The following is a 24570-nucleotide window of genomic DNA, read 5'->3' as shown; positions in this document are numbered from 1 at the left end:
CCTATTTTGACAATTAGTTCTTAAGTCTATTTGCTCTTCCAAAGCTCTATAGACTCGAATAACAACGAGCAGATGCATCATGGGAAGAACCTACTTCTCCCTCATTTCTTTCGTGAAATGAGCCTCACATGAGGTCACTTACGCTGGACACTTATCTAAATTCTTAAATTGTGTTAAACCAATCTCATTCGAGCAAACAAGCATGTGCTCCAAAAAAAAAAAAAATCTATCCGACTTTTCATTGGTAAGGCCTTTCCATGTGAGGAAGTAAATCAAAGGTCACATTCCTGCTCAGTAGTACCATCTGTAGATAAAGGCTGAGCAGTGCTGTGTGGGAGAACGGTCTCCATGTTTTCCACAGATGGATGCATGCCTCGGCCACAGTTTGATAACCCAGTGGAGGGGCTGTGGACTTTGTCTCAAACTTGGCTTGCAGTCCTGAGCAGAGCGGTCGTTCTCCCCTGTGTCTGTTGGCGTGTTCGCTTATACCTGTCGTCACGTTACTATAACCAGGAAGTAGAAAAAAAAGTCTCATAATGTTTTTAGTTCAATTTACAATATATATATCTCTTATAAAGCAGAGCTATAGACGTGTCTGTGAACTGAGCAGTGGTCTAAGGTTTCTGGGGATGATTCTATTGTAATACTTATTTGATTCAGTTTATACCTCAAATGACAACGCTGCTGTTAGTCATTAGATTAATCTAATAATATTTAGTCTCACTCTCCTCTCTGCTTGGACCTAATAAGATTTTGCCCAGTCCTTGACCAACACTGTTTGCCTGGTGAGCACAGAGACATCCCTGTGACAGACACACAAATGAGACGGTAATCATCCGACACACCATTTGGTATCTCTGTGTCTTCCCTTTGAGCAATTAGGCACGATTAGGGTACACTTAATAGGTTTGGATTAATAACGTTTACAGGCACATGAAATTAACATTAGGGAAAAACTTTATCCTAATCTTATTAAATCAAAGTTGTGAATTGCTGTGACTCGATTTGAGAACAGATTTTAAGGCAAATACCAAAGCTTGGTAAACGACAGAGCAACATGCAAACATTTGACTTTTCCTCTATGGTTTTATGCTACTAATTTATGTGAACTGACCTGCCAAGATCATTCATATTAAAATTATTCCCCTAAAAAATAAGATAGTTGTTCAAATTCAACTCAAATGTGACTATTTCATCATTCTTTAAACAAGTGGACCAGGTGGGAGACAAGACGGTGGTTGAAAATCATTAGCTGGAAAGAGAAATTGCCAAACATTCTACCCGATTTCAGAGTTGTAGCTACTTTTATTAAAACTTTTAAATATGAATAAATGGTTTGGTGTACAGGATTAGCTTCAAATGTGTCAAAAACTTATTAACTTTAAAAAAGATATTAACAAAAATGTTCAGATTTATGTCCCTGATACATGAACTTTAGATACGTTTAGATGACCTTGGACCTACTCCAGTTCATAGATCATTAATTTTGTTCAAAATGCAGAAGATTTGGTTATTAGTTCAAAATTTGACTATTTGTTCAAAAATATGTAAGTTTATTTTTCTTTAACATAACATAATTGATAAACATGGTACAAAATGGTGAAAATGGGACATTTTTACCATGAAATGTAGTGATTTAAATGATCTGAAAATGTAACAATTACAAAGATTAATCAAGTGCTGAATATTGATATCTGTTTCCTTGCTTGTTGTCATTGTTGATAATTGTGATGAAAAATCAGTTTCTTCACATAGAGGAGTGTCAATATTCTTTTTTTAATAATGTATAACTAAAGGAAAACTAAGCAAATTTGTTATTTCAAAATGGTAGCCCTTCGTACGACTCAGAACCCATGAAGTAGCTCTCAGTTACAAAAAGGTTGGTGATCCCTGGTGTAAGGAGTTCCGGTATGTCAAAAACAATGTAGGTTTTGACAGAAATGTCTCAGGTGTTACAGGTTCCAAGCCTACAATGCTAAAAAAAAAAAAAAAGACTCACTGTTAAGGTCACTGATTATATTAACCTTTTTTGACCAAAATTTGCAACACTCGGGGCTGGGGTGGGGCTTAACGTTCCAGTTCTGAACTTCCTTCCGGCTAACAATTTTCATCTTGTCTGCCATCAGGTCCCCCTCTCTTTAATTGTAGCGTTGCCTGATGATGTGAAATGATAAAAATATTATTAACTTGATTTAAGAATTTTCATTAGGTTGTTTTCAATCCATGAAAGAGTGATTAATTCAATATGTAAATGACCACCAATGACCAACTTGAATGCCAAGTTGTGTACTGTTGTTTGAATGATGCTTTGGATCCCGTTAAAACATACAAATAAACTTCACACTAAGATATGTAATGAATTTAATAAAAAGCCTTGTGGCTGAATGGTCACCGTGAGCTTCAGACAGGAGGTATTTGTGTTCGTCAATCAAAAGCTGAGCAGTGATTAAGGCTCATTTCAATCTTAATGAATGCAAATTGGCACATCTGCTGTGGTGGTCTCCCTGTCCAGACTCTTCAATTAGCGTGATTGATCAATTATCCTCATGCTGGTGCTTATTAAAAGTGGAGGTCTGAAATAACATAGGGAGGGGTTCAAAAGAAAGATGGAAGAGATTTGTGGAAAAAATAAAATAAAATACAATGCTACTCTCATTGGGTTTTGAATTTCTGATAAAATATTTGCAACAAAGAGCATCCTTGAAAATATCCAAAAGGTCAATGCTCAGTCTGTCTCTAGGATACTCCAAATAGTATACCGGTATGGCAGTGATCTGTGTGCACAAATCCTTGAACATTAAATACTGTGGTAAACCACTCATGTACTAGAGTAACAAAAGGAGAGGTAGAGTAAACTGAATCATTTTGATGCAAGTGATAGAAATCTTAATTCATATTAGACCCAAAGCTTTCTTTTAATGGAATTTTATGTTTTGTTTACTATCTTTTATGTTTTTATTTCTCTGTTTTTGTCATTAAAATTCAATGGAAGCACCACCAACATCTCCTCCTTTCAGACTAAGAGTTTTTCTTAGAAAGACCAAAAACACTGGCCACTTATGAGGCCACTTAAGTGCACTGATGTTCAAGGGCCCCAATTTATTCAGGGATACTCTTTAGCCTGTTTGTCTTCACGTTGGAGAACACAAAATGAAATTGTTTGTCCATGTTTAGAGAGGTTTGGTTAGTGTGCGTAGTAGACCTTGTCATTAAAAGACCGCAAATGGTCGAATTCAATGGAGACGTTGTTATCATTTCAACTGTAAACATACTCATTACATTTTAGCAAGCTTCTCCTGTACCTGGATAATATGGTCTAGAAATGAAATCTCAGATTTTTGACACCAAAATGTATTTCCTAATTTAAGCTTTTTTTTGTTGTTGCTTTCTTATACAAAAATTACAAATTACGTTATATGATCAAAAAAGTATCGTATCATATCTTTTGGGAGTTGACTTAAATTCAAAGTACAACTAAATACAAGCTGTAAGGGACTCCAGGGAGCCATTGAAGGTAGGTGGGTCTTGTTCATACAGTCTATGGTCTTGTTCCACGATTCCCCTATTGAGACGTCTGACCAGAGTTGTGTTCACAAGAGTATTGTTCCCTCCTTAGGACCAAATCTTAAAAAAGGTTAATGGTTGTTGTCGGTGGACACCTATGCCTCATTTCCTCTGAGTTGTCCTGACCAGTCTGGGTCCATTTTAAAATAGACTCCATAGGCTGGACCGATTCGTACCATTTTTGGTCTCCTGTTGGTTGTAGGTCCATAGAATAATGGAACAGACCAGTTAGGGCGGAGCTACTGTCGTCACACGATGAAATACATTGATTGGCAGAAAGTTATTACAACAACGGCAAATGTCCGTCCAGTGCTTGTGGGCCGTTAGGCTAAAAAGCAGATCTACAAAGCTTAGTTGTCCTCCAGAGCTTTAGAGATAGATGCAGATGGACCATGCATAGTGCAACTTCAGCAGTTGGCCAAAATTCTGGACTGTAATGTTCCAATTACAAGGAAATTACCATCCTCAGCCTTCCTGATAGGGTCTATGTCAGAGAAATAGAGAAGACACTCCAGACTATGCTCAAAGCTCAGATTCATTTAGAACAGCACAAGTTCTGTCTCAGCCATGAAACACTGGACCGGTCTGTACTTTAGCTTCAGGGGATTTGTGAGTTTGCATTTCAAGTCTGTGTGTTTTTTGGATCTGGAGAAGGTATTCAACTATGTCTCACAGAATGAGAATGGGATCCCAGAATGGGTTTTATGGCTTGCTGTTGGGGGAATAGTTTGATCCCTTCACAAACAAAGAAGGATCTTGGTTTGCATAGCAGAAAATCACATTTGATTCCAGTGAGATGTGGACCTTGCCAGGGTCGCCCCTTGTCATTGATTCTGCTCACAACTTTTATGGACAACATTTGTCGGTGCAGCCAAATGGCTGAACAACTGTAGTTTTGGAGCCTTGGCACCCAGTTCTTCTGTTTGCAGATGATGTTGTCATTTTGGCTTTCTTAGACCATGACCTCCTGCTATTGCTGAAGAAGTTTGCAATGTAAACCAGTCAAGATGAGAACCGTAAAGTCTGAGGCCATAATTCTCAGCTGGAAAATCTGGAATGGCGCCTCCAGCTTAGAAATAAGTCACTTTCTTAGGAAAGAAGTTATCCACTTGCTCACAACACACAGCCTATCACCATAGGTGATCGCAAGACCATAGATTAAAGCAAAATAAGGTAGGAAGATTTAAAAATTAAAAATAAAATGATTTGAAAATTGATAGTTGTATCTTCAGACCAACTTTTCTCTTTATCACAAAGCAGACACTGATCCATTGGTCAATATCACACTATCCTTGCATTATTTGAAAACACAAGTAATAGATTTTTTTTAAGATCGCAAATATCAGCACAGCAACTTATACATGTAGGTTGGCTGGGGTTTTCTTTTGAAAAAGAGTGTAAATTTGCATTATCTGGGTGTAATTTGGAAGAGAGTTGCTACTTTTTCACATTTTGAAGAACCACTGAAGGCCCTGCCTAGGAACAACATGGTGATATAGAAGAAGAGCTGGACAATTGTGACAGCGATAGGTTTTTAGGTTTTAAGCCCCAATGACCAGGACAAGTGAAAATTAACGTTTGGATAGAACGATTTATATCAGTATAACTTTAAATTATCAATATTTTCTATTTTCTGAAAGTAACAAGCTTTACTGTGAGTTTCCAACTAAATCTAGATCTGCTAGAAGCTCTCAGTTCAAAATCTTTATTAAACCTTAGACACCAACTGGTTTCTTTGCATTTGACTCTACCCTCCCACTGAGCTCAGATAATTCTTGATTCTATTTTGCCGGTGAGCTCTCAGATTCTATGAGAAATTAACTTATTTAGGCTAAATACAATATTTTGATGTTGACACAGACATATTGAGGTGTTGTTGATTTTCTGGGTATTTTCAATATATATGAAAATTTATGTCTGCTCATTTTCAACATTATACACAAAAAACAATCTTCAAGCCCTGATGATGTGTCGAGTTGAATGTAAAATCACATAATCCAATTTCTCTAGCGAATGGTAAGCATCCCTGCTGAATATCAATCAGATTTTGTTAGGACATGGATTTATTTCAGATCAGACCTTTTTCAGATATTGCTGCAAACGCATTGGAAGCTGTGTGTAGAAAAACAATGCAAATGATATGTTTCAAAGTTTTATATTAATAAAACTTAAAACTCACAAACTGTGTGTGAACGATGAAATTATCACCCATAAGGGCAGTTGTGACTAAGGTGTTACATTTTGATTGTAGAAATACATACCATTACATAGGCATTTGTAATTTCTTTGACCGTAAAATGACAAATGACCTGAGTGTCTCGAGACGGACAGAAATAAAAACCTTATGTTGTCATGAACATCACCCTTAATTGTGTAATCTCTCATCTTAATCCTCCTAAAAAATACAGTATTTGACTTCATACTTCATAAGTGCTGGTCAGAGCTGTAAATACTTCTATGAAGTGTGTTTGATGACAGCATCACTTCTCAACTTATCATTGTAGTTATTGATCAGTTTAGTTTATTTCCCATTCTTATTGTTTTGTGTTTTCTTTTCAATTTTTTTTCCTTTTATTTATGAAATAACTAAACAAAGTCACTGTTCGTTCAAACAATGCTAATTTGAGACAACCTTTAAGACCTGGTTGAGACAAGAGGATTTATTTTAAATTTAAGTGTATTCTTTGGAAAAATCCCAAAATGGTGCTGTCTTCTTTCATTGTTGGTTTGGTCTAAAACAAAGTGTGCAGTTATTATTTTTTTAACTAAACCACATAAAAATTGTTAAAATGCTTTTGAAATTCTTTTTTGCATACATCCAACCACCTGACAAGAAGAAGCACCATGCACCACGAAATCTTTACATAAAGCTTTTGATCAATAATGTAGAACATTAGCATGCTTGAATTACAAATTGCATGGCGTGCATGGTGTAAGCTGACTTGCATGCAAGTCTAAGGTTGAAATGTTGCCAGCAAAACACAACATTTGTCAGGAAGTAGCTCAATTGTTGAGGCAGCGTAGCTCTGATGCTGAACTGGCACTCTTTTAGTTTTATCAAAGCCAATGAAAATAAGAATACTTTCAGAAGTTTAGTTTTTATCTGTTTTTGTGCTATATTTCACACAATTTCAAACAGTAAAAGCTTTTTTTTTAAAAAAATACAAATTGGAAATTGGTAAAGACAGTTTTGCTTTTACTCAAGTTTTGGTCCTATTTAAAAAATCTTGTTTAAAACCTTTTTAGAATATTTCTCTTTCTCTCTCTCATTATTTTTTATTTTTTTTGCAAAAAAAGAACCAAAATTAAACAAAAACTTGTAAATCATTTTGTCATTTTTGATATTTTGAGCTGCACAAAATCATTTATCGTTATCACCTTGCTCTGTTTTTTTTTTTTTTTACTCTAATGCTGCCACTCTAGAAAATGAGTCCAAAAACTCACTGAAACATAGGAGTGTGGCATCTTTCTAAAACCACAGAAAAACTCACATTTCCTGGTCCTGAGCTGCTTTATTTTTGGTCAACCACCTCAGCCTCAGTGTTGCATTTCCATTTTACCCACTTATTCAGAAAATCACACAGTTAACTAGACCTCCACCACCACCTTTGCCTCATTGCTCAAGATAGAAGCGGTCCTCAGTGTTTTTTGGATCGTCTTTAATCTGCAAATTTATGATATACATGTTTTTTGTTTAGTTCTAAAATACATTGTGTGTTTTTAAATTCACAGTTCCACCATAAATTATGGTTATCTTCTGTATAATACTAAAAGTGTTGTATGCGGTTGAGTATTTATGATTCAAACTTTTATGGCTTACAGATTTTGTAACCACTTTTTTGATGATTATCGTCAGGAAAACTTGTGAGTTTTCATTATTTTTTAATTTTTTGAAAGCAATATGAAGGATTCTGGTGCAAGCTACATACTGGGTTTCTGATAGACCCTTTTTTGTTCAACCAGGGCTTTTTTTTCCTCTGGGCTTTTCGTTGGCATAAAAAAAAAATCCCCGCCATTCAACTTAAGAGTAATAGGTTACTTAAGGTCATTTTCATATTTAGCTCATTTCCATACTCTGCTACATATCTGTTCTCCCATAAAGCTGAACTTTCAAGGGTTTGGTTATCAAAGACAAACCCATTTTAACCAGTACCCGCACTGTTTTTTTCTGCATTTTGAATCCTTTACCCACAGCTCTGTGTGTGTTAGTGTGTGTGTGTCAGATGCTTGTTACCAGGTTACTGCTAAGAGATTTTTGCTTTTGGCACATGTCGTGCTTCATTGACGTCAGAGCCTTTTTCCACCCTCTCAACTATGTTACATATGTCTCATTTCAAACTGAGGATCTCTCAGAGCCCACAATGAAAAGAGACACACCAACAAAGAATGAAAAGAGACAAAATAACAAAAACCATAAGCCACAATAGAGCCCTTTAAACTGTACTTTTCCAGTGACATTTATGAGCTAATGGACGTGGGAACAAAATTGTCAGGTCTGTTCATCATGGAGCAAAAGATCTGAAAGTTGTTCTTTAGACTAAAAAAAACACAATTTTCCCTGGAATTACATGACCACTGTCTTTTTCTGCTACTTTATGATTGCTGTCATTTGTGAAAAGTCACACTTTATGGGAAAAAAATAAAACATTAAGGGTCGTGTTATTACTTTAAGCGTTAAGTTTGTGGACACATAGCCAGCAAAAACAGGTAAAGCCCTCATACCCTTTCAAACACAGGTTAGAACAAACAAAGGGTTTGTTGTTCGTCTTTTTAATGATGTTTTTCGACACTGCTATTTTGAAAAATAATGTTTAAATAGTTGGCTGTGGTGTAGGTTGTTGCATAGGGTGGCATGTTTAATTTCTGCAGCGTAGCAGAAACCACACAAAGTATGAAACTAGCCAAATAAGAAATTATGCCTAATTCAGGTCCATCTTGTTGTAGACCGACGGTGGCACTAATTGTAGGTTATTATTATAACCGCAAGTCACTGGTCTGAGTTCAGTGGCATCAATGCTTTCTCACTCCCAACTCGTCATATATGGTCGTATGGTTCGGGCCCTCTCCGCGCCACTTTTTGGCGCTTCGGGTGTCTCCAACTCACCGGTTTTTGACATGCTGGCTGTTCCCATTAAATCAAGGGTCCCCAACCTCCGCGCCACGAACCGGTACCAGTCCAAGGGCCTCTTAGTACCGGGTCACAGACAGGGAAAGAATGCATTCACTAATTAGGGGTCCCCAACCCTCGAGACCGAACTGGTACTGGGATGCTGACTAGTATCCGATCTCTAAACCGGTATTTTCACCATAACCCAGTAACGGTACCCAATCCCTTACCTGGTACTGGCACCATAACCCAATAACGGTACCCAATCTCTTACCTGGTACTGACACCATAACCCAATAACGGTACCCAATCCCTTACCCTATACTGGCACCATAACCCAATTACGATACCCAATCCCTTACCTGGTACTGGCACTATAACCCAGTAACGGTACCCAATCCCTTACCTAGTACTGGCACTATAACCCAATAACGGTACCCAATCTCTTACCTGGTACTGGCTCCATAACCCAGTAACGGTACCCAATCCTTTACCTAGTACTGGCACTATAACCCAGTACCAGTATCCTATGCCCAACCTAGTGCTGGCACCATAACCCGGTACTGGGCTGGTACCCCAACCCTAACCCAGTGCAGACTCCACGTTTGTTACCGCATCATGAGGGTTGGGGACCCAGAATTTACAGCCAGCACATCAAAAAAACGACGAGTTTGGGGAGACCTAAAATGTCACAAAGTGACGCGGAGAGGGCCCAAACCAAATGTTCGTGTAACCCTTATCCCTTCCTAGGTATGTTGATGATGGGAGTTGGGTCATCTGGACCACACAAGAACTTTTTTTTTCAATGATTTTTGATTTTCACTGGTGTCACTGGCAGACAGGAAATCCTGTCCACCTTCATCCACATTTTTCATGGGACGGATAACACTGCACTTTAAGGCTAGGGTCATCTGAACCCCATAAGATAGCACGAGGGAAATGATGAGTTGGGAGGGAAAACGTGTTGGTGGCATTGCTTCGTGGCTAAAGTAAGTCCTTGCTCATGTGAGAGAGGTTTTTGCAACAATTCTACTGCCCCGCTTGCATTGTTGGGGCTGTGGGGCCAGCCCCCTTGTGTCCAGAGGAGAGGACAGAGCAAAGCCTGTCGGCAGAGGAGAGCAGAATGGCACTTTGCCACATTCTCATGAGCGCCTGGCTTGACTCAGGGTGAAGAGACCGGCTGTCAGGTCACAGATTGATGAAGACAGCTCTGTGATGGGGGTATAGAGTGTTGCTGAAAAGAAGTAACATCCTGCCTTCTTTGCCGCGCGCCCCTGAGTCCTCCGTACTCATCTTATCGGAACTCCTAATTGTCCTCATGAATATTTTAGAGGGAAGCAGGAATGGGAGTTCAGGGTTGAGGGTACTGTTTCAGTGGCCCCGACAACTAATGATCCACTCAGTGACCAGGCAGACACAAAACAGGGAGAAAGAGCTGAATGTTTGGAAATATGTTGTCAAATATAATTTCTTTGTGTGTAGTCGTACTGTTTTTTCCATGTTCAGTCTTTAGATTAGAATGCCAAAAAAAAGAAAATACACATTCCTTAATAATTCAAATACACTTTGGTTTCTTTTAAAAGTTTTGCGCACCTTTAACATACTAAAGGGCAAAAATAACAGCAATTAAAAATGTTTTAGTTATTAGATAAAGTGTGAGAAAGCCCAACTATAAAACACCCAACCAAAGCAAACAGAAAATACATTACCCACATTTTTCGCACCATATTTATTGTCAGGCACATTGTCAATAAATGGTCTATTTTTTAACTTATAACTAAGGTGTGCCAAACTATAAGGCACATTAAGTGAGAGAGTAGTCCGAGATAAGTCCATCAATCAGTCAGTCTTTATTATTTGTCTTCATAGTAACTCATACTTGTTCATACACGCTACATATTAGCCATATTAAGAGTGTATTTAAAATACTTGTAGCTACCAACCTTGTTTTCAACTTTTAAAATAACATACTGATACAGCTGTTCATGCATCCTGGATGCATTTCGTTGGTGGACAGAAATAGGTTTAAATGGAAATCCCAAACATTACATCAACTGTGAAAATTATATTCCATTTTCATTTAAAACACAAGTATTTTTATTTATTTTTTTTAATATTGACAATAAATTAAATTCATATACTTTTCGTGATAATATAAAAAAAAAATCGCACTTTTACTAATTAATTCAGTGGCCTTGTGGTAGAGTGTCCACTCTCACACTGGAAGGTCATTAGTTCAAATCTGCGTTGGATTAATACAAAAAACTTTAAAATAGGACCCAATGCCTCCCTGCCTGACACCAAGCATTAAGAGGTTGGATTAGGGGGCTAAACTACCAAATGGTTCCTGAGCTTTTATTGGTCCCCCAGCGGAATACAAACTTCACACAGCCAGGTGTGTGACAACTATATAACTGGGAACATCATTTTTATTTTCTGTATTTTGACCAAAAATATGTCATCTTAAATGTGATTTGCCTTTTTTCTAAATTCACAAAAATGTGCACAGACTTTTAGACCAGAAGCAAATAAATGATTGTATGTTGTTTCTTTGGCAGTTGCAAGAAAACAATGTCGAAACATGATGCAAACAGTCAAGCTGTGAGCTTGTTTCCTTCTGCTGCTCTTTCTGTCCATTGAGTAATGACACAATAGAGTAGTCTAAAGAAAGAACATTAATCCAACCTCATATCCTGATATCAGCCCATTTTTTTAAATGTATAATGATCATGAGGTTAAAGGAAAAATGGGAATTACACAGTCCTCCTTATCTAATATTCACTTTCTCACACGTCACAGTGTGTGGTGACAAATGGAGAGAGAAGGATTCCTTTATTACAGTAACCTAGTGTTGGACTAAAGCAGATTCAGAACAGAAACCAAACCCAAAAAAGCTTGTTTTTCCCCCCTCAAGTGCAGAGAACTGCACCACAGGGGAAAGGGAGCATGATGGTAGGGGAAGTCTGGTATGGTGTTATGTAACAGTAAATATTCCTTAGTAGATAAAAGCTTTCCTATCAGCTACCCCTCTATGCTGATTTCTTGGTGCGATCGGGTTCAAAGAAGCTCTTTGAGAAGTGCATTATGCGGAACGGCCTGGACACAATAGCAACGTCATAAGGATTAGCATGCAATCTCGCTTGGTGCAACCGCAGGTAGCGGTGGTAGTTCACAGCAGTGCAACGTGAGAGGCGCTGGGGATCCAGCTGAAATGAGGTGAGGGGTGGCCGCTGCACAGCAACTGGTTAAACTATAGCTTCTGTGTACTTAGAGGAAGGCCGGAGCAGAAACTCGATGGATTAAACATTCATGATGTGCTTCACTTTATTTCTCTACAGGCTGTTTTCCCATGAATGGATTTGTATCAGAGCATTGGTGGACCAGCCAGTAGGTTCTTTTCCTAAAACCAATGCTATTTTAAAGCTCCCTTTTCACTCCGAGTCACAAAGTTGCTTCAAGTGATTCAGAACTTGTGGAAAAGTCATGTGCTCTCGTCTCCCCCACAAATGTGAAGTGAGACTTTTAACCGCTACATGCCTTCTTTTCCCCACCATTTAGTTTTTTATGGTGTTGTACACTTTATAAACAAGTTACATAAAGTGGTTGATACAGCACAAATTGTTCAAATTTATTCGGCAACTCTTAAGAGGTACTGTTGATGATTTTTGCTCATTTTTATTATTAAATAAAAGTATAAAAACTCAAAGCAAATCTGGAGTTTTTAAGCCAACATAAAAGTTTTATTATTCATTTTTATGTCCCTGAAAAGTTTCATGTCTCATCAAAGTTGGAGAGCAAAGTTTCTCCTCATTGCTCCTTCAGCCTCCTGTACTGAGCATGTACTACAAACTTGAGGAGGCACTTACTTTGCCCAGTGGTTTCCCATGGTAACAGCAAGGTTAATAACAATGGTCAATAACAAAGCTTTAAAGCTTCCCGCAGTGGAAAACATTTCTAAGTGAAGTTGATGTATCACATAAGCACCCTGATGGACATGTAGAAATGCACTTGCAGAAAGGTTTGTCCAATAGATGCAGTAATCAATTACTCAAGGCTTATATTTGATTTGAACATTTCTACCAATAATTGTCTGAATTGTCTGTTTGTATTTTGCACACCTATGATGCCAAATCTGAATTCTTCCCCATTTCTACAGTATGTTTAGATAAAAAAAAAAATATGATCCGATTCATCAATCGCTGTATTTTATAGTGTAAAATTGGTTATATTTTAAAAGTTAACTGGACATTCTTACGTCTTGGTGCAACTTCCTGCCAAAATTGACGCGGATAGAAAAAAAAGACCAAATACCAAAACGATTGGCGTTAGCCCTTTAAACGGAGAGTTATAGGAAAATAGTGTCTTCATATTCCGACATTACTCCCGCTTGATGACATCATGATTAGTCGCCGGTCAGCTACGTTAGCGCGGAGCTGCTAGAGCTCGGAAATACATAACAATATTGGTTTTATAGCTTTAAAAACTCATACTAAAACGTCATACTTAAATGTAGACTTCTGTGCTTCAGAGCGCACCCACTCGAAGAAAATTGCTTACCTCCCCCGCAAGGGTTAGCCCTTATAAAAACTGTTTCGGATAACCCTACTCCTTAGGGGAAGAATTTGGATTTGACCTTTGAGACCTTGTAGATAGATTGCACGAGTTATTCTTGTTTTGTCCTATTATTACTACAATTGGTAAATTATAGACTTCTGTATGGTTTCAATGTACTGTTATTAACAGAGTGGTAAATAGCTCTTGTGTCTGTAATAGAATACCTAAGAACATAGCGAATCTGTTGGTTGGATGGCCTCTGGGGATACCCCCGGGCATGGTCATGTTTTTCCTGGTAGGCTTCTGATCGGCCAACATGTGAATCTATGTCTCGACAGGTGTTTGGAAGACTTGCACCTGTTTGGCCATGTGCTTACTTAGTCATCCATTAACTGGAAGTTGTTGGAAGTCTCTTTGGGGCATCCAAAACAGTCAATGAATAAAAAGCTGCATTCATGTTCTCTGACTTGAATGTTTGATTACCGTCCATACACAACAAGGTTCATAAACATTTTGAACAAGTAAAATGCACTACATCTAGACAAAGTCTGAGCAGTGTCTGCTCCCAAGTGCTGCTACAGCCCCTCCCTACATGGTTCAGGCCAATGGGTGTGTCCGCTGAAGACTGGCCAATCTTGTTGTGAAAGTAGCACAACATTGCCCATCTTGCGCAGCTGTGCCCGACCAGGCCGACCGCAATATTCCCCATAATAAGCAGGTTCAAGCTTAAATTTGCAGGTTGAGATCAGATCTTTGACTCCCTCATGGAGAAAGTGCATAGTTTAACTCCAGTAAACACAGGCCTTTCAGGACCCTAACTAAAGAGGGTGCCTTAGTAAACAGGAAATGAACCAGCGAGGCGTTTTCTCAGAATGAGAAGAATGTCTCTGCTCTGTACCACACCAAGCAGTAATGTATCTGTGGTGCGGCAACGGTCATTCATTATCCAGAGGACTTCTTTCTCTTGGTCTCCTTCGGGCATTGTGGACGCTCTGGATATAAGTAGGTGTTTTTCCCAACTTTCTTCTTTCCATCTTCGCTGATGACACAATTCTGTCTGCATGGTGCTGATTAACACTGTTGTTATGCCTTAAAAAATTATACCTCAGACACTTTAATTTATGAATAATTAGCAAAGGGGGGGAGCCTTTAGGAAATTGACATCAACTGATCATAAAGAGCAGAAGTATGGGGGCTTTGTAGTGCCAAGCCGCAGGTTTTAGGAGCTGTAGCTTATATTGAGGTTGCGGTGAGTGACAATGGGTTAGTCACATTGTCTGAAAAGACCTAAGTGTGCTGTCAGATCACTGTCAGAGGATGCAGCAGCTGTAGCGCTACCCCCCACCCCTTTGCTTGCCACACACAGACATTGCACATATGCACTACGCACTCCCACTCATATAGTTTCTGTTACTCTCATGCGCACACAGGCACATTTTCCACACTGCCAGTTGATAGGGACCAGACACAGAGAGTGAGGTCTCATTAGTGAGTATACGTTCTTCTTCTCCGACTCACATTCTGACCCCCACATCCACAGAAGTCACTGACCTTCCTGTAGAGACGAGGCCCCCCCAAGGCAATCCATAGAGAGGGCAGGGAGCCGTTGTGGACCTGCAGCAGCCCGATAGAGGAGGCTTCAGAGCTTCACATAAATCATGTTTTGATGTACACTTCCTTGATATCACAAGCTGTCACATGCTGTCAGCAAGTCTTGTTAACACGGCTATTCAGAGCTGTAATGAGGAGCAGGGAACAGTCAGAAAGAAAGTGTTTAGTTGTCTGATATGTTTTCCCCCTCCTCAAAAGTTTCGAGTATTCTCTTCATAAATCCACAGCACACTACCCTTACGAGCTCTTTGCTTTTATTATAATTGCTCAATTTCATGCTCAGATAAGCATATTTAACCACGTTTGATAATCACTTTTATTCATGCATTAACTGTGAGAAAGATCCCACTAGTGACAGCCGTACCGAGGAACAGCCTGGATGTGCCATCCACCAGATGGATGGATTATGGGAACTGAAATGAAATGAAAAATGAACACACACACAAAAAAGGCAAAAAAAGAAAAGGAAAAAAATCACACATGGATGGAGAAGAGGGTACTCAAGAAGAAGAAAAAGGAAAAATTGAAGACTTTCGTTCCTATTAAGTATGACAAAATGAAGAGACATCTCACCTTTTTTTCTTTTATCACCCTGTGGTAAAGGAGTTTAACAGCCTGTCATTGCTGCAACATGTGTTCATGTTCGTCTTCAGCATAAAATTTGAATTAAATCATTATTTTTTTTTGATAAACAAAGTTTTGAAAACTTTTCTTGAACAGAATTCTGGCAGAATTATGTTTCAATGAGATAGCATTTCTCTTTAATCGTTTAACACCTGATGCTTAAACAATAAATCTTTAATATACTGTAATTTTTCAATCATTAACACGATCATCGTTATTCCAGTAGATTCTGAAGGAGAAAAGCACCGCTTTTCTCCTTCAGAATCTACTGGAATAACGATGATTGTGTTAACAGTTGAATAGTTAAAGTAAATCAAAGAACATAAACACTGGAGCTCGGGTGTTAAAGGGTTAATTGTATTGTAGCTTCCCAAAAAAAGTTGCACAGTACTGTGGGAGAAGAGTAGCAAAACACAGAGCCAGATTCTTTGTATTTCTTTGTCATTTGAAATGTGCAATTTCATTTCAGAAATTGAGAAACAAAGGCCATAATGACTGTGCTAGTCCCGATCCCGATGACTGTTTCGGGCACAGCCCCCTCATGGACGACCATTTCGGCAAACTAGGCGAAGAGAGTGATTTAATGTACAAGCGCTGTGGTGTAAGTACTTTTCCTGCCCTCTGCTATTTTGTGTTCATTCCTGTCTTTATGTTGATGTTCACTACAGGCGCTAAACAAGAAAGAACACAGAGGTTGTGATAGCCCGGACCCTGATGCCTCATATGTCCTCACTCCTCACACAGAAGAAAAGTATAAAAAAATTAATGAAGAGTTTGATAATATGATGAGAAATCATAAAATCGTAAGTACTGTATATGCAACGTTCTTGCTTGACTATGTGGCGCAAAGGATATTCTTTCTTCCGTTCTTTTTTTTTTTTGCTCACTCAACTCTTTTTTCTTTGTTTTCCCTCCGGAATCTTTTTTTATTTTATTTTATTTTATTTTTTTAACTTCTTTCACAACTACTGTACCTTTTAGAAAAAAATGCACCCACAACTGGGTGTGCACTCCTGTTGATTTGTTTCGGCACACCCTGATAAGATCACATGTAATTAAAAGGTTCAAATGTTGCATGCTTCTGCTATTTGTAGCTTTTTCAAAATAAAACTATAAGAACTTAGAGGTCATAAATCAAGTTTTATTTACCCTAAAAGGATGCATATTTTTATTTATTTTTTTGGTGTTGTAGACGTATTTACTTGTTTAACCCAGGGGTCCCCAAACAACGGCGCGCAGGCCGGATCTGGCCCGCCTCCACATTTGGCCCGCCCCCCAAACACACTTTTTTTCAACCTGGTTGATCGACACCCACATAGAACGCAAGTTTTTATTCCACCTTCTGCAATCTGAACATAGTTTAATCATTAAAATGTTTACCGAAAGGAATTATTTTAAATTTGGCTATGTGTGGCTTTCTGGAAAACCATAAATGTTTAGACACACCCTCTGATTGTGACTTTTTCTGTTAGCCTACAAACCGACCCCACGTAAGAGAAGAAAACCGTTATGTGGCCCTCACAAGAAAAAGTTTGGGGACCCCCTATTTAACCCAAAACTATTTTTCTGTTTTTTTTCCTTAACTTCTTCTTTACAGCCTTTAAAAACCAGTTTAAAAAGAATAAAAAATTACAAGAGTATATCTGCTCCGCATCAAGGAGCACGCTGGCGGACGATCGAAAATGTCACACGTCTTTTGTGATCTTATCATGCATGACGGTTTTAAACTTGTGCAAGATCAGATGCTACTTAGCAGCTGTTTTTTTTTCTCTTCTTTCCTGACATGAAGAACATCACTTTGCCATTAACAAACTAATTACAACGCCAGCCTGGCTGACTGGATAACTCTGTAGTGAAGCGCTCTCACCGGCACCTGTTGTTCTCACTTAACTCTCAGCACAGTCAGCACTGTGGAGGCAGATGCAAATGAGTTGGGATTCTCGTAGCTGAAGATCTCACCATTGTCTGCTGTGGAGGGAAACAAATTCCAGTTTGTTGTTCTGAAGCTGTGTCTTAAGTGCTGACTGTTGCAACGCTAAAGTGATCACCTGTATGCATGTCATCTGGTTATTTGCTCTCTGTTTTGTGTATGCACTGACGTTCTGGATTTTCTGTATTGATGTTTGTAATAAAGCTTTTTAAGGTGTTTAGAGTTGAAAAGTAATGCATTGTACCTATTAAATGTGTTTAAAATGGTTTGAGTTGATGAGATCATCAAAAGTAACCCCTCAGTGAAACTTTCCTGTTTATGACCTTTCTCACTCCCAAGTCATCACATATTGAGGTTTGGTTAAGAACCCCTACTAGTCGTCATTTTTCAATGTACTGGCTGTTCCCAACCTCCGGGCCTGTGAACGAGAACCGGTCCAGTACCGCGACCCGTAGTGCACCGGTACCCAAAACTTGTTCCGGTAACCTAACCCAGACCTGGCCCTGGGCTGCATGGCACCCCAGGCAGAAAAAGAATTTGGCACACCTCGTAGAGTTTGAGATTGCCAGAGAGGGGATTCAAATTGGGTAACTTAATTCAAGTTTTAAATCAAGTGCACTAACTGACTGTGCCACCAATAAACCAATAATCTTTTGGAAAGTAGGGAATTTGAGCTGTTAAAGGCTTTGGTGGAAAAAAAAAACACTAGATAAATTTGTGTTTTTTTGAATGAGTGAATTTTGAATTTTTTTGAGTGAATTTGCAAGAAAATAAGTATAACAGACAAACCTCTTCTTTGAACTTGTGTTTCCTCCTCTTCCTTTTTTTCCTCTTCCTTTTAAAGGAAGCACAAACAGTGGCAACAGCGCACCCCCCTCTCCTTCCCCCAACCCAGACAGTAACAGCGACAGGAAGGGAGAGTTATAAATTACAATAAATCTTTAGTTTAATTTACATTTTTAAATTATTATGTGGTGAGTGGTGCGTCAAACAGTTTAACAAAGAAAAGAAAAAAATATATAATCACTGCAATTTGGTGCCCTTCCTCCAGATGGTGCCCTAGGCAGCCGCCTGGGTTCCTATGCCCAGGGCCGGTCCTACCCTAACCTTAATCCGACACCAGACCAGATGCGGTATTGGAGCCGAACCAGTACCTGACGCTGGTTAGGGTACCAGTACTAGATGTGTCTCAAGGACCAGTGTGCATCCGGCACTGCATTCGGTACCGTTACCCAAGAATGGACCCTTGATTTTATGAACAGCAATGATGAGTTGGGAACACCCAAAATGTCAAAAAGTAATGCAGAGGGGGTGTTAACCAAATGTCAATATGTGACACCTTGGGGGTTAGAATGTGTTGGTATGACCCATCACAGTGTTCAGACTCTGGGTTTTGGTGTGCGCCGCCTGTTAATATTTGTGTTGTCTGTTTCCTTTAGCCCGCAGCGTTGCCCCAGCAGAACTTCTCCATGCACGTGGCCGTGCCGGTTTCCAATCCAAACGCCATGTACCAGGCGGGAGGGAACCCAGGCAGCCAAGCCCTCGCAGCAGCCACCGCCTCGCTGAGTGAGAGCGGGATGCTGTCCCCCCCACAGACCTCCGTGCACCGGAACGCTGGATCCGGTGGAGGATCTCAAAGGCCGACCAGTGCCGGCGGTGCAGGTTAGTGAGCAACGACTTTATTGTTGGATGTGTGTTGTGGCAGCAAGTTGTCACGGATGTTCTGGTTCTAATTGATTGAGAAGATTAATGCTATTCCCACGTCGGTGTTAAATATTGAGCTTTGTGAAAACAACAAAGACATGAGACTTCTTCCTGTGCGTAAAACAACGTTGCTTTATGTGTGGCCAGACGCATTTATTTCCAAAGACTAGCTCTTGCCTCACACCTAGCCCACACCAATGAGGCTGCTTTCACACTTCCTGTCTCATTGTTCGGACAAACGTTAGGGATGTCTACCACCTGAACACCACTGATCAACTTTAAACTGACACTGCTTGACTCATGTTTATTTGAGGTCTTCCTTCCCCCTAAAATGCTCATTATCACACCATTTACCATACAAGAAGTGTTCTTGGAAAGTGATCTCATTCTGACTTGTATGGTTGCTTTGGCCCAATTGGTCCAAACGTTTTTTTTCGCTCTGCATTTGATAGAAGGACATGCTGTATGGTGTGAAATACCTCTTTCAATTTTAACCACACATCGAAACTGGTTGGTAACTGCCCACTTGCAAGGGGGTTTACTGAATGCGTGGTCCTGAAAATAACTCCTTTTCAACGTGCAGTCATCCACACGTCTCTTTGTTTTTCCTCTTCGTCACAGTTCACATCAGATAAGCATGTTTCAAAAATTAAAAAAAGGTATTCAATTTTACATGGACTTTCAGTTTACGGTGCAAAAACATCTCAGAGAAAATCCTGTTTTCCAACACCTTAATACTCGCATGCTGAAGGTGCATGCTTTAGGTGGAATGCTCTCCTCTTTATAAGCATGCTAAGCACAAACAGCGCGCTGATGCTGCTCTTCTGAATCATATATTTAACAATTTGCCCACCGCCATGACACTGATGGAACACAAGCCACTCTTTTGTGTGCTTGAGAGGATGGATCTGTTTGACAGTTTCATGTCCGGTCTGGCGCCTCCATCACACACTTCTGCTATCTCTCAAAAGGATGCAGATGGGTAATCATGTCACTCTGTGCATCTCATTAGGTGGCATGCTGGATACCACAGACCTTTCAGTGCCAAGTGGCTCGGGCTCCAGCCCAGCGGGTAAGTTCTTTAGGAGAGGTTCGTTAACTTTCTGTACCTCTGCCCAATAGACCTCATGCTTAGCTTGAGAACTGTATCCGCTAGTAACAACTTACAGACCACTTATCAGATATCTATTACAAACCCACAGTAATAGTCACCATGTATATCAGGGGGGTCCAAAATTTTTGCAAAGGACAGATTGTTTGAAGGGAAAATGTGCGAGAATAACATCATATTAATTAGTCATTGAACTCTTTTTGCAATATCTATTTCTTCACATATAACATAATTATATGCAAATACATTTTTTACCAAAAATACTGTCAATTTCTGATTTAAAGACAAATGAAATAAAGAAAAAAGTCGACCATAAATCTAGGATCACATAAAAATGTTATATATTATTCACTCTTAAATGCACAAAGTCAACATTTAAATCATACAAACAGGGAATTAACCCAACTGGCTATCTTTTATCAAAGTACAAACCACTGTGGTTTTGATCACTGAAACAAATCTTTTTTTTTTATTATTTGGCCCTTAGGGCTCTGAAGGTCAAGTAACCACAGGTTGTAGCCAAATATTTACGATGGCTTATAATGTAGTTTAACTAATCACAATCAAGAAATAATGGTTCTTACGATGTGCTGGGGGCTGCATATTATTAATTTTATGAAAAGAGCCTGCGGGCCTTTTGTAATTTGAACACAGGCCGCATGTGGCCCACGAGCCAGACTTTGGACATGCATTAGTCTAAAGCGGGGGTCTGCAACCTGACGCTCCAGAGCCCCATGTGGCTCTTTGGATTCGAAGAAAACTTCAGACATAACTAATTAACTAATTTAGATTTAGATTTTTGATGTGTCAGATGGGTCTAACTAATTAAAATGATGGTAAAAGGTTTAATCTACTGTCAGAGTGGTTTATAATCAGAGCAACATTATCTTATTGCATTTAAATGTATAGATTTTAAAATAATAACTCTAATGTTGTCACAGTTTTATTTACTAGTGAAAAAAAGGATAAAGGAACACAAAAGTCATAATAATATAAAATCTCATGTTTTTTGCATTTTTAATTAAATTAAATCTGCTGGAGGACCTGATTAAACAGAGGATGTGTTTTATTTTAAAAGAAACTTGAATGTGGTATTGTCAAAAGTGAATTTGTTATATATAGAAAAACTCAATTGTAGAGAACATTTCAAAGCTATAATTTATAAATGAATGGCTTAATGGCCACAAAAACATAAATATATTGTATTTTTCTAACTTTGAGGTGAAATTTTGCAGATCTCGCTGAGTTTTGGTCCATAAGAACTTTTAGCGTTAAAGGTTGCAGAGCCCATCTTTAAAGCCTGGTATCCGATCACCATGTATATATAACACCACAGATGTCACTGGCAACACCTTACTAACACACATTCTTTGATACGCCATTAAATCTTTGAGCTTTTACGCTATCAACTTGAATTAGCTCATTCTGATGCGTAAAGAAAGCGATTTTTCATATTGGCTTTGCACCTAAAATAACTCTGTAGGGGTGTAAGAAAAAATCGATTAAATTAAATATCGCAATACTTTTTTTGGCGATACTTGTATTGATTAAAAATACCTCCTAGGTGTTATTTAATAATTTTTTAAAAGCAAACATGTAGTTCAGACTTACTTTTGTTTTCAAAAAAAAAAAAAAATTCACCATGAATTTTCTTGGGTAAAAGCAACTTGTTTATGAGATACAGTTGCGGTTAATATTCTGATCATATACTTTACAATTTTACTTTTGTGTCAAATGTATTAATATTCTGATAATTCTTAAGAATTCCTATTTAAAAAAAATAGAAAAATATTGTTTGGTACTGCCTTGAGTTATATCAGGATAAGTATCGTATCATGACATGACGATATGTATCGTATCGCCAGACTCTTGCAATGCACACCCCTAGTGTCTGAATCCCGGCCTCGAGGGCCATTTTCCTGCTAGTTTCCCAGAAATCCTGTGTTATTTGCATTTGATTACCTGGATCAGGTGTGTTTAGCCAATTAGGAGCTTCAATGGCAGGGTTGGAAATCATGTAGAACACCGGCCCTCGAGGTCAGGATTCAAACACCCCGACGTAAAGTGTTGCATATCTGCACAGGACTGCTTGTCTCATAATGCGTTGGAATTAATTACTTAAACAGTTGAAGAGTTACGAGAATCAAAAGAATGTAAACACTGGGGCTAAAGCTCTAGTTTTTAAAGGTTAATAAAAGAGCTTTGTTTTAAAAACTTCACAAAATACTTTCTTTACATTTGTGGGATTTTTACCAAAAAAAGTGACACCAAGTAGGCTAATGTGTTACGTTGTCCCCTGCTATCGACAGGTGAACTTGTCACCTCAACGTAGTCCTCCCCCTGTTCCCGTCCATCTATTGACAGGTGCATCTGTTCCCCCCCCATTACCCGGGGTCGCCCTTATAAGGCTATGGAGGCACAGTCAGTTGCCTACACCAGCATAACCCTGACGGTATTTAGGCCATGTCATCCCACTAAGTCCTAGGTACACAATGACCAGAGGGGCTGTCACGGCTGAAATGTAGTGTGAGAGTTCTGCAGGCAGGTGCAGTTTAACTCTTTCTGAATCACTCTGTCCTTCATGCAGCTTGACCTTCAATAATATCAAATTAGATATGATAGATCTTACTGTTCCCACAGAATCCATCAGCGACCAATGACAGCTTTTCAGCATTTTCAAGTGATTCACTTAAGTCTGGGCGTCAAACCACAGGCAGGGTAGTGTCCGAGCCAGGAGGCGTCAGCATTTGGCCAAGCGCGAACATGTTGCAGCTGTTGTTTGTACCAAGTATGTAGAAAAGTAGAGACTACAAGGAGGACTAACCTCTCTGGGACTGATGTCAGATGACCATTCCTGACATATTTATGATTTTTCACAAGTTGCAGCTCTGCCCAGAGTGCAGACATTTCAAAGGGGGCAGATGGAAGATATGTTATGTGATATCTCCACACTAGCTTGGCAGCGTTGCCACTGACTGATGAGATTAAATTTGTGTGAAATGGAGGGAAAACTGGGTGTACAGTGTTTTCTGACTTCTTTTTTTTTACTGTGTCCAATAATATAAACCCTCTGTTGGTTTTACTTATCGGCAGCTGCACACAGGATTGTCACCAAACAGCAAGTTTTCCGAAACACTTATAAAAATCATAAACTGGATTTATTTGTCGATAGGAAAATGAAATAAGAAAATGACTATTTTTTCGTAGTTTTGGTAAAATAAATATGTTAAATGAGGCGACTTGGTGCATGACACATACTTCTTGAACACTACTTTTTGGTGTGTTTACTTTTGCTGAACTTTAAACGAAACACAAGGTCTTACATAATGGCCTCTTCTAGACCATATGATTAATTTAGGACAATGAACAGACACCCAGCTTGCTGTCAGGCTGCACTGGCTTCAGTCACAGTGAGTTTGCAGACACAACCATTCCCTGAAAGTGTGAAAACAGAGCTACGGGGAGGGGGGACATCAGGATAATCAGGTGATCCATCCCTGCTCCATGTCAACTCGTGGTTGTCGTCTTTGCTCAATTCTTCAATGTATTTATTAAAATATTCAGTCTCTAACACTGAAGCTCTGTTCATTACATTTTTTATTTATTTGAATTTAAGCAGTTACATTTGGATTTATTATTTTTTTTATTTAAAGTGCCATTCTGTATATAGCCATATAAAAAAACACATTTAATTGTTTAACACATTGTCCTAATAATGCAGCAAAATAAAATCACTTGAGGTCCAATATTATAGTAACAGACTGGTTTTAACTGCAGCGCTTTCCGCATATTTTCCCCAAAAGTATAAATATAAAAATAGCACTAAAGGAAAAGTGACCCAATGAATAAATAAAGGCTTGAATGGTAAAAGTGGATTTTTTGTTCTGATCGTGAACGGTCTTCACTCTCAGGCAGTCTGGACTCCAGACTACATTAATGAAACAGTCCTGCATATTCGACTGAAACAAGGTTCCGCTTTTAGTCTTTTCAAACGCATTTTCTTTAGAAATATGAATAAATCTCTTCGGTAAAAATGAATATTTGCCCTATTGTAGCCATGGATATTAGTCTGAATGTCTCATTGGGCTCAAATGATTATTTTAAAAGGCGATTAATTACTAATCACTTTTCAATTAGCCGACTAATCGGAACATGTGTAGACTGGATGTAAAACACACAGCTATTGCTTTGGACACTTTTTAGTTTTTATTTTTTTGTTATTTTTCACACTTTTAAGCTCCGTCAGTGTCTTGTTATGGTACTTGAATATTCTACCAAAATTTTTAAAGAAAAACTGCTAAATGTACTATTCTAAAGTAATTTTCAATCAAAATTAAGGCAAATCCCGTGTTTTTTCTTTATTTT

General features: G+C 38.7%; 1 protein-coding gene across 14 annotated transcripts in view; it reads left to right on the top strand.

Moving 5' to 3' along the window:
• Nucleotides 1-24570, top strand: part of mef2aa (myocyte enhancer factor 2aa) — a 72804-nt gene that overhangs the window by 38034 nt on the left and 10200 nt on the right. For 3 of the 14 annotated variants that reach the window (XM_024281408.2, XM_024281407.2, XM_024281409.2), the window contains exons 4-7: nucleotides 15930-16061; nucleotides 16129-16263; nucleotides 18830-19052; nucleotides 20107-20166. In XM_024281408.2, the coding sequence (XP_024137176.1) occupies nucleotides 15930-16061; nucleotides 16129-16263; nucleotides 18830-19052; nucleotides 20107-20166 (550 nt within the window). The remainder of the gene's footprint in view (nucleotides 1-15929; nucleotides 16062-16128; nucleotides 16264-18829; nucleotides 19053-20106; nucleotides 20167-24570) is intronic. The other 11 variants (XM_024281411.2, XM_024281414.2, XM_024281412.2 and 8 more) reach the window with 7 other exon arrangements.

This window comes from Oryzias melastigma, linkage group LG6, assembly GCF_002922805.2.
Source record: "Oryzias melastigma strain HK-1 linkage group LG6, ASM292280v2, whole genome shotgun sequence".
Lineage (NCBI taxonomy): Eukaryota > Metazoa > Chordata > Actinopteri > Beloniformes > Adrianichthyidae > Oryzias > Oryzias melastigma.
Note: the sequence above shows the minus strand (reverse complement) of the source record. Positions and strands in the feature narration are given on the sequence as shown.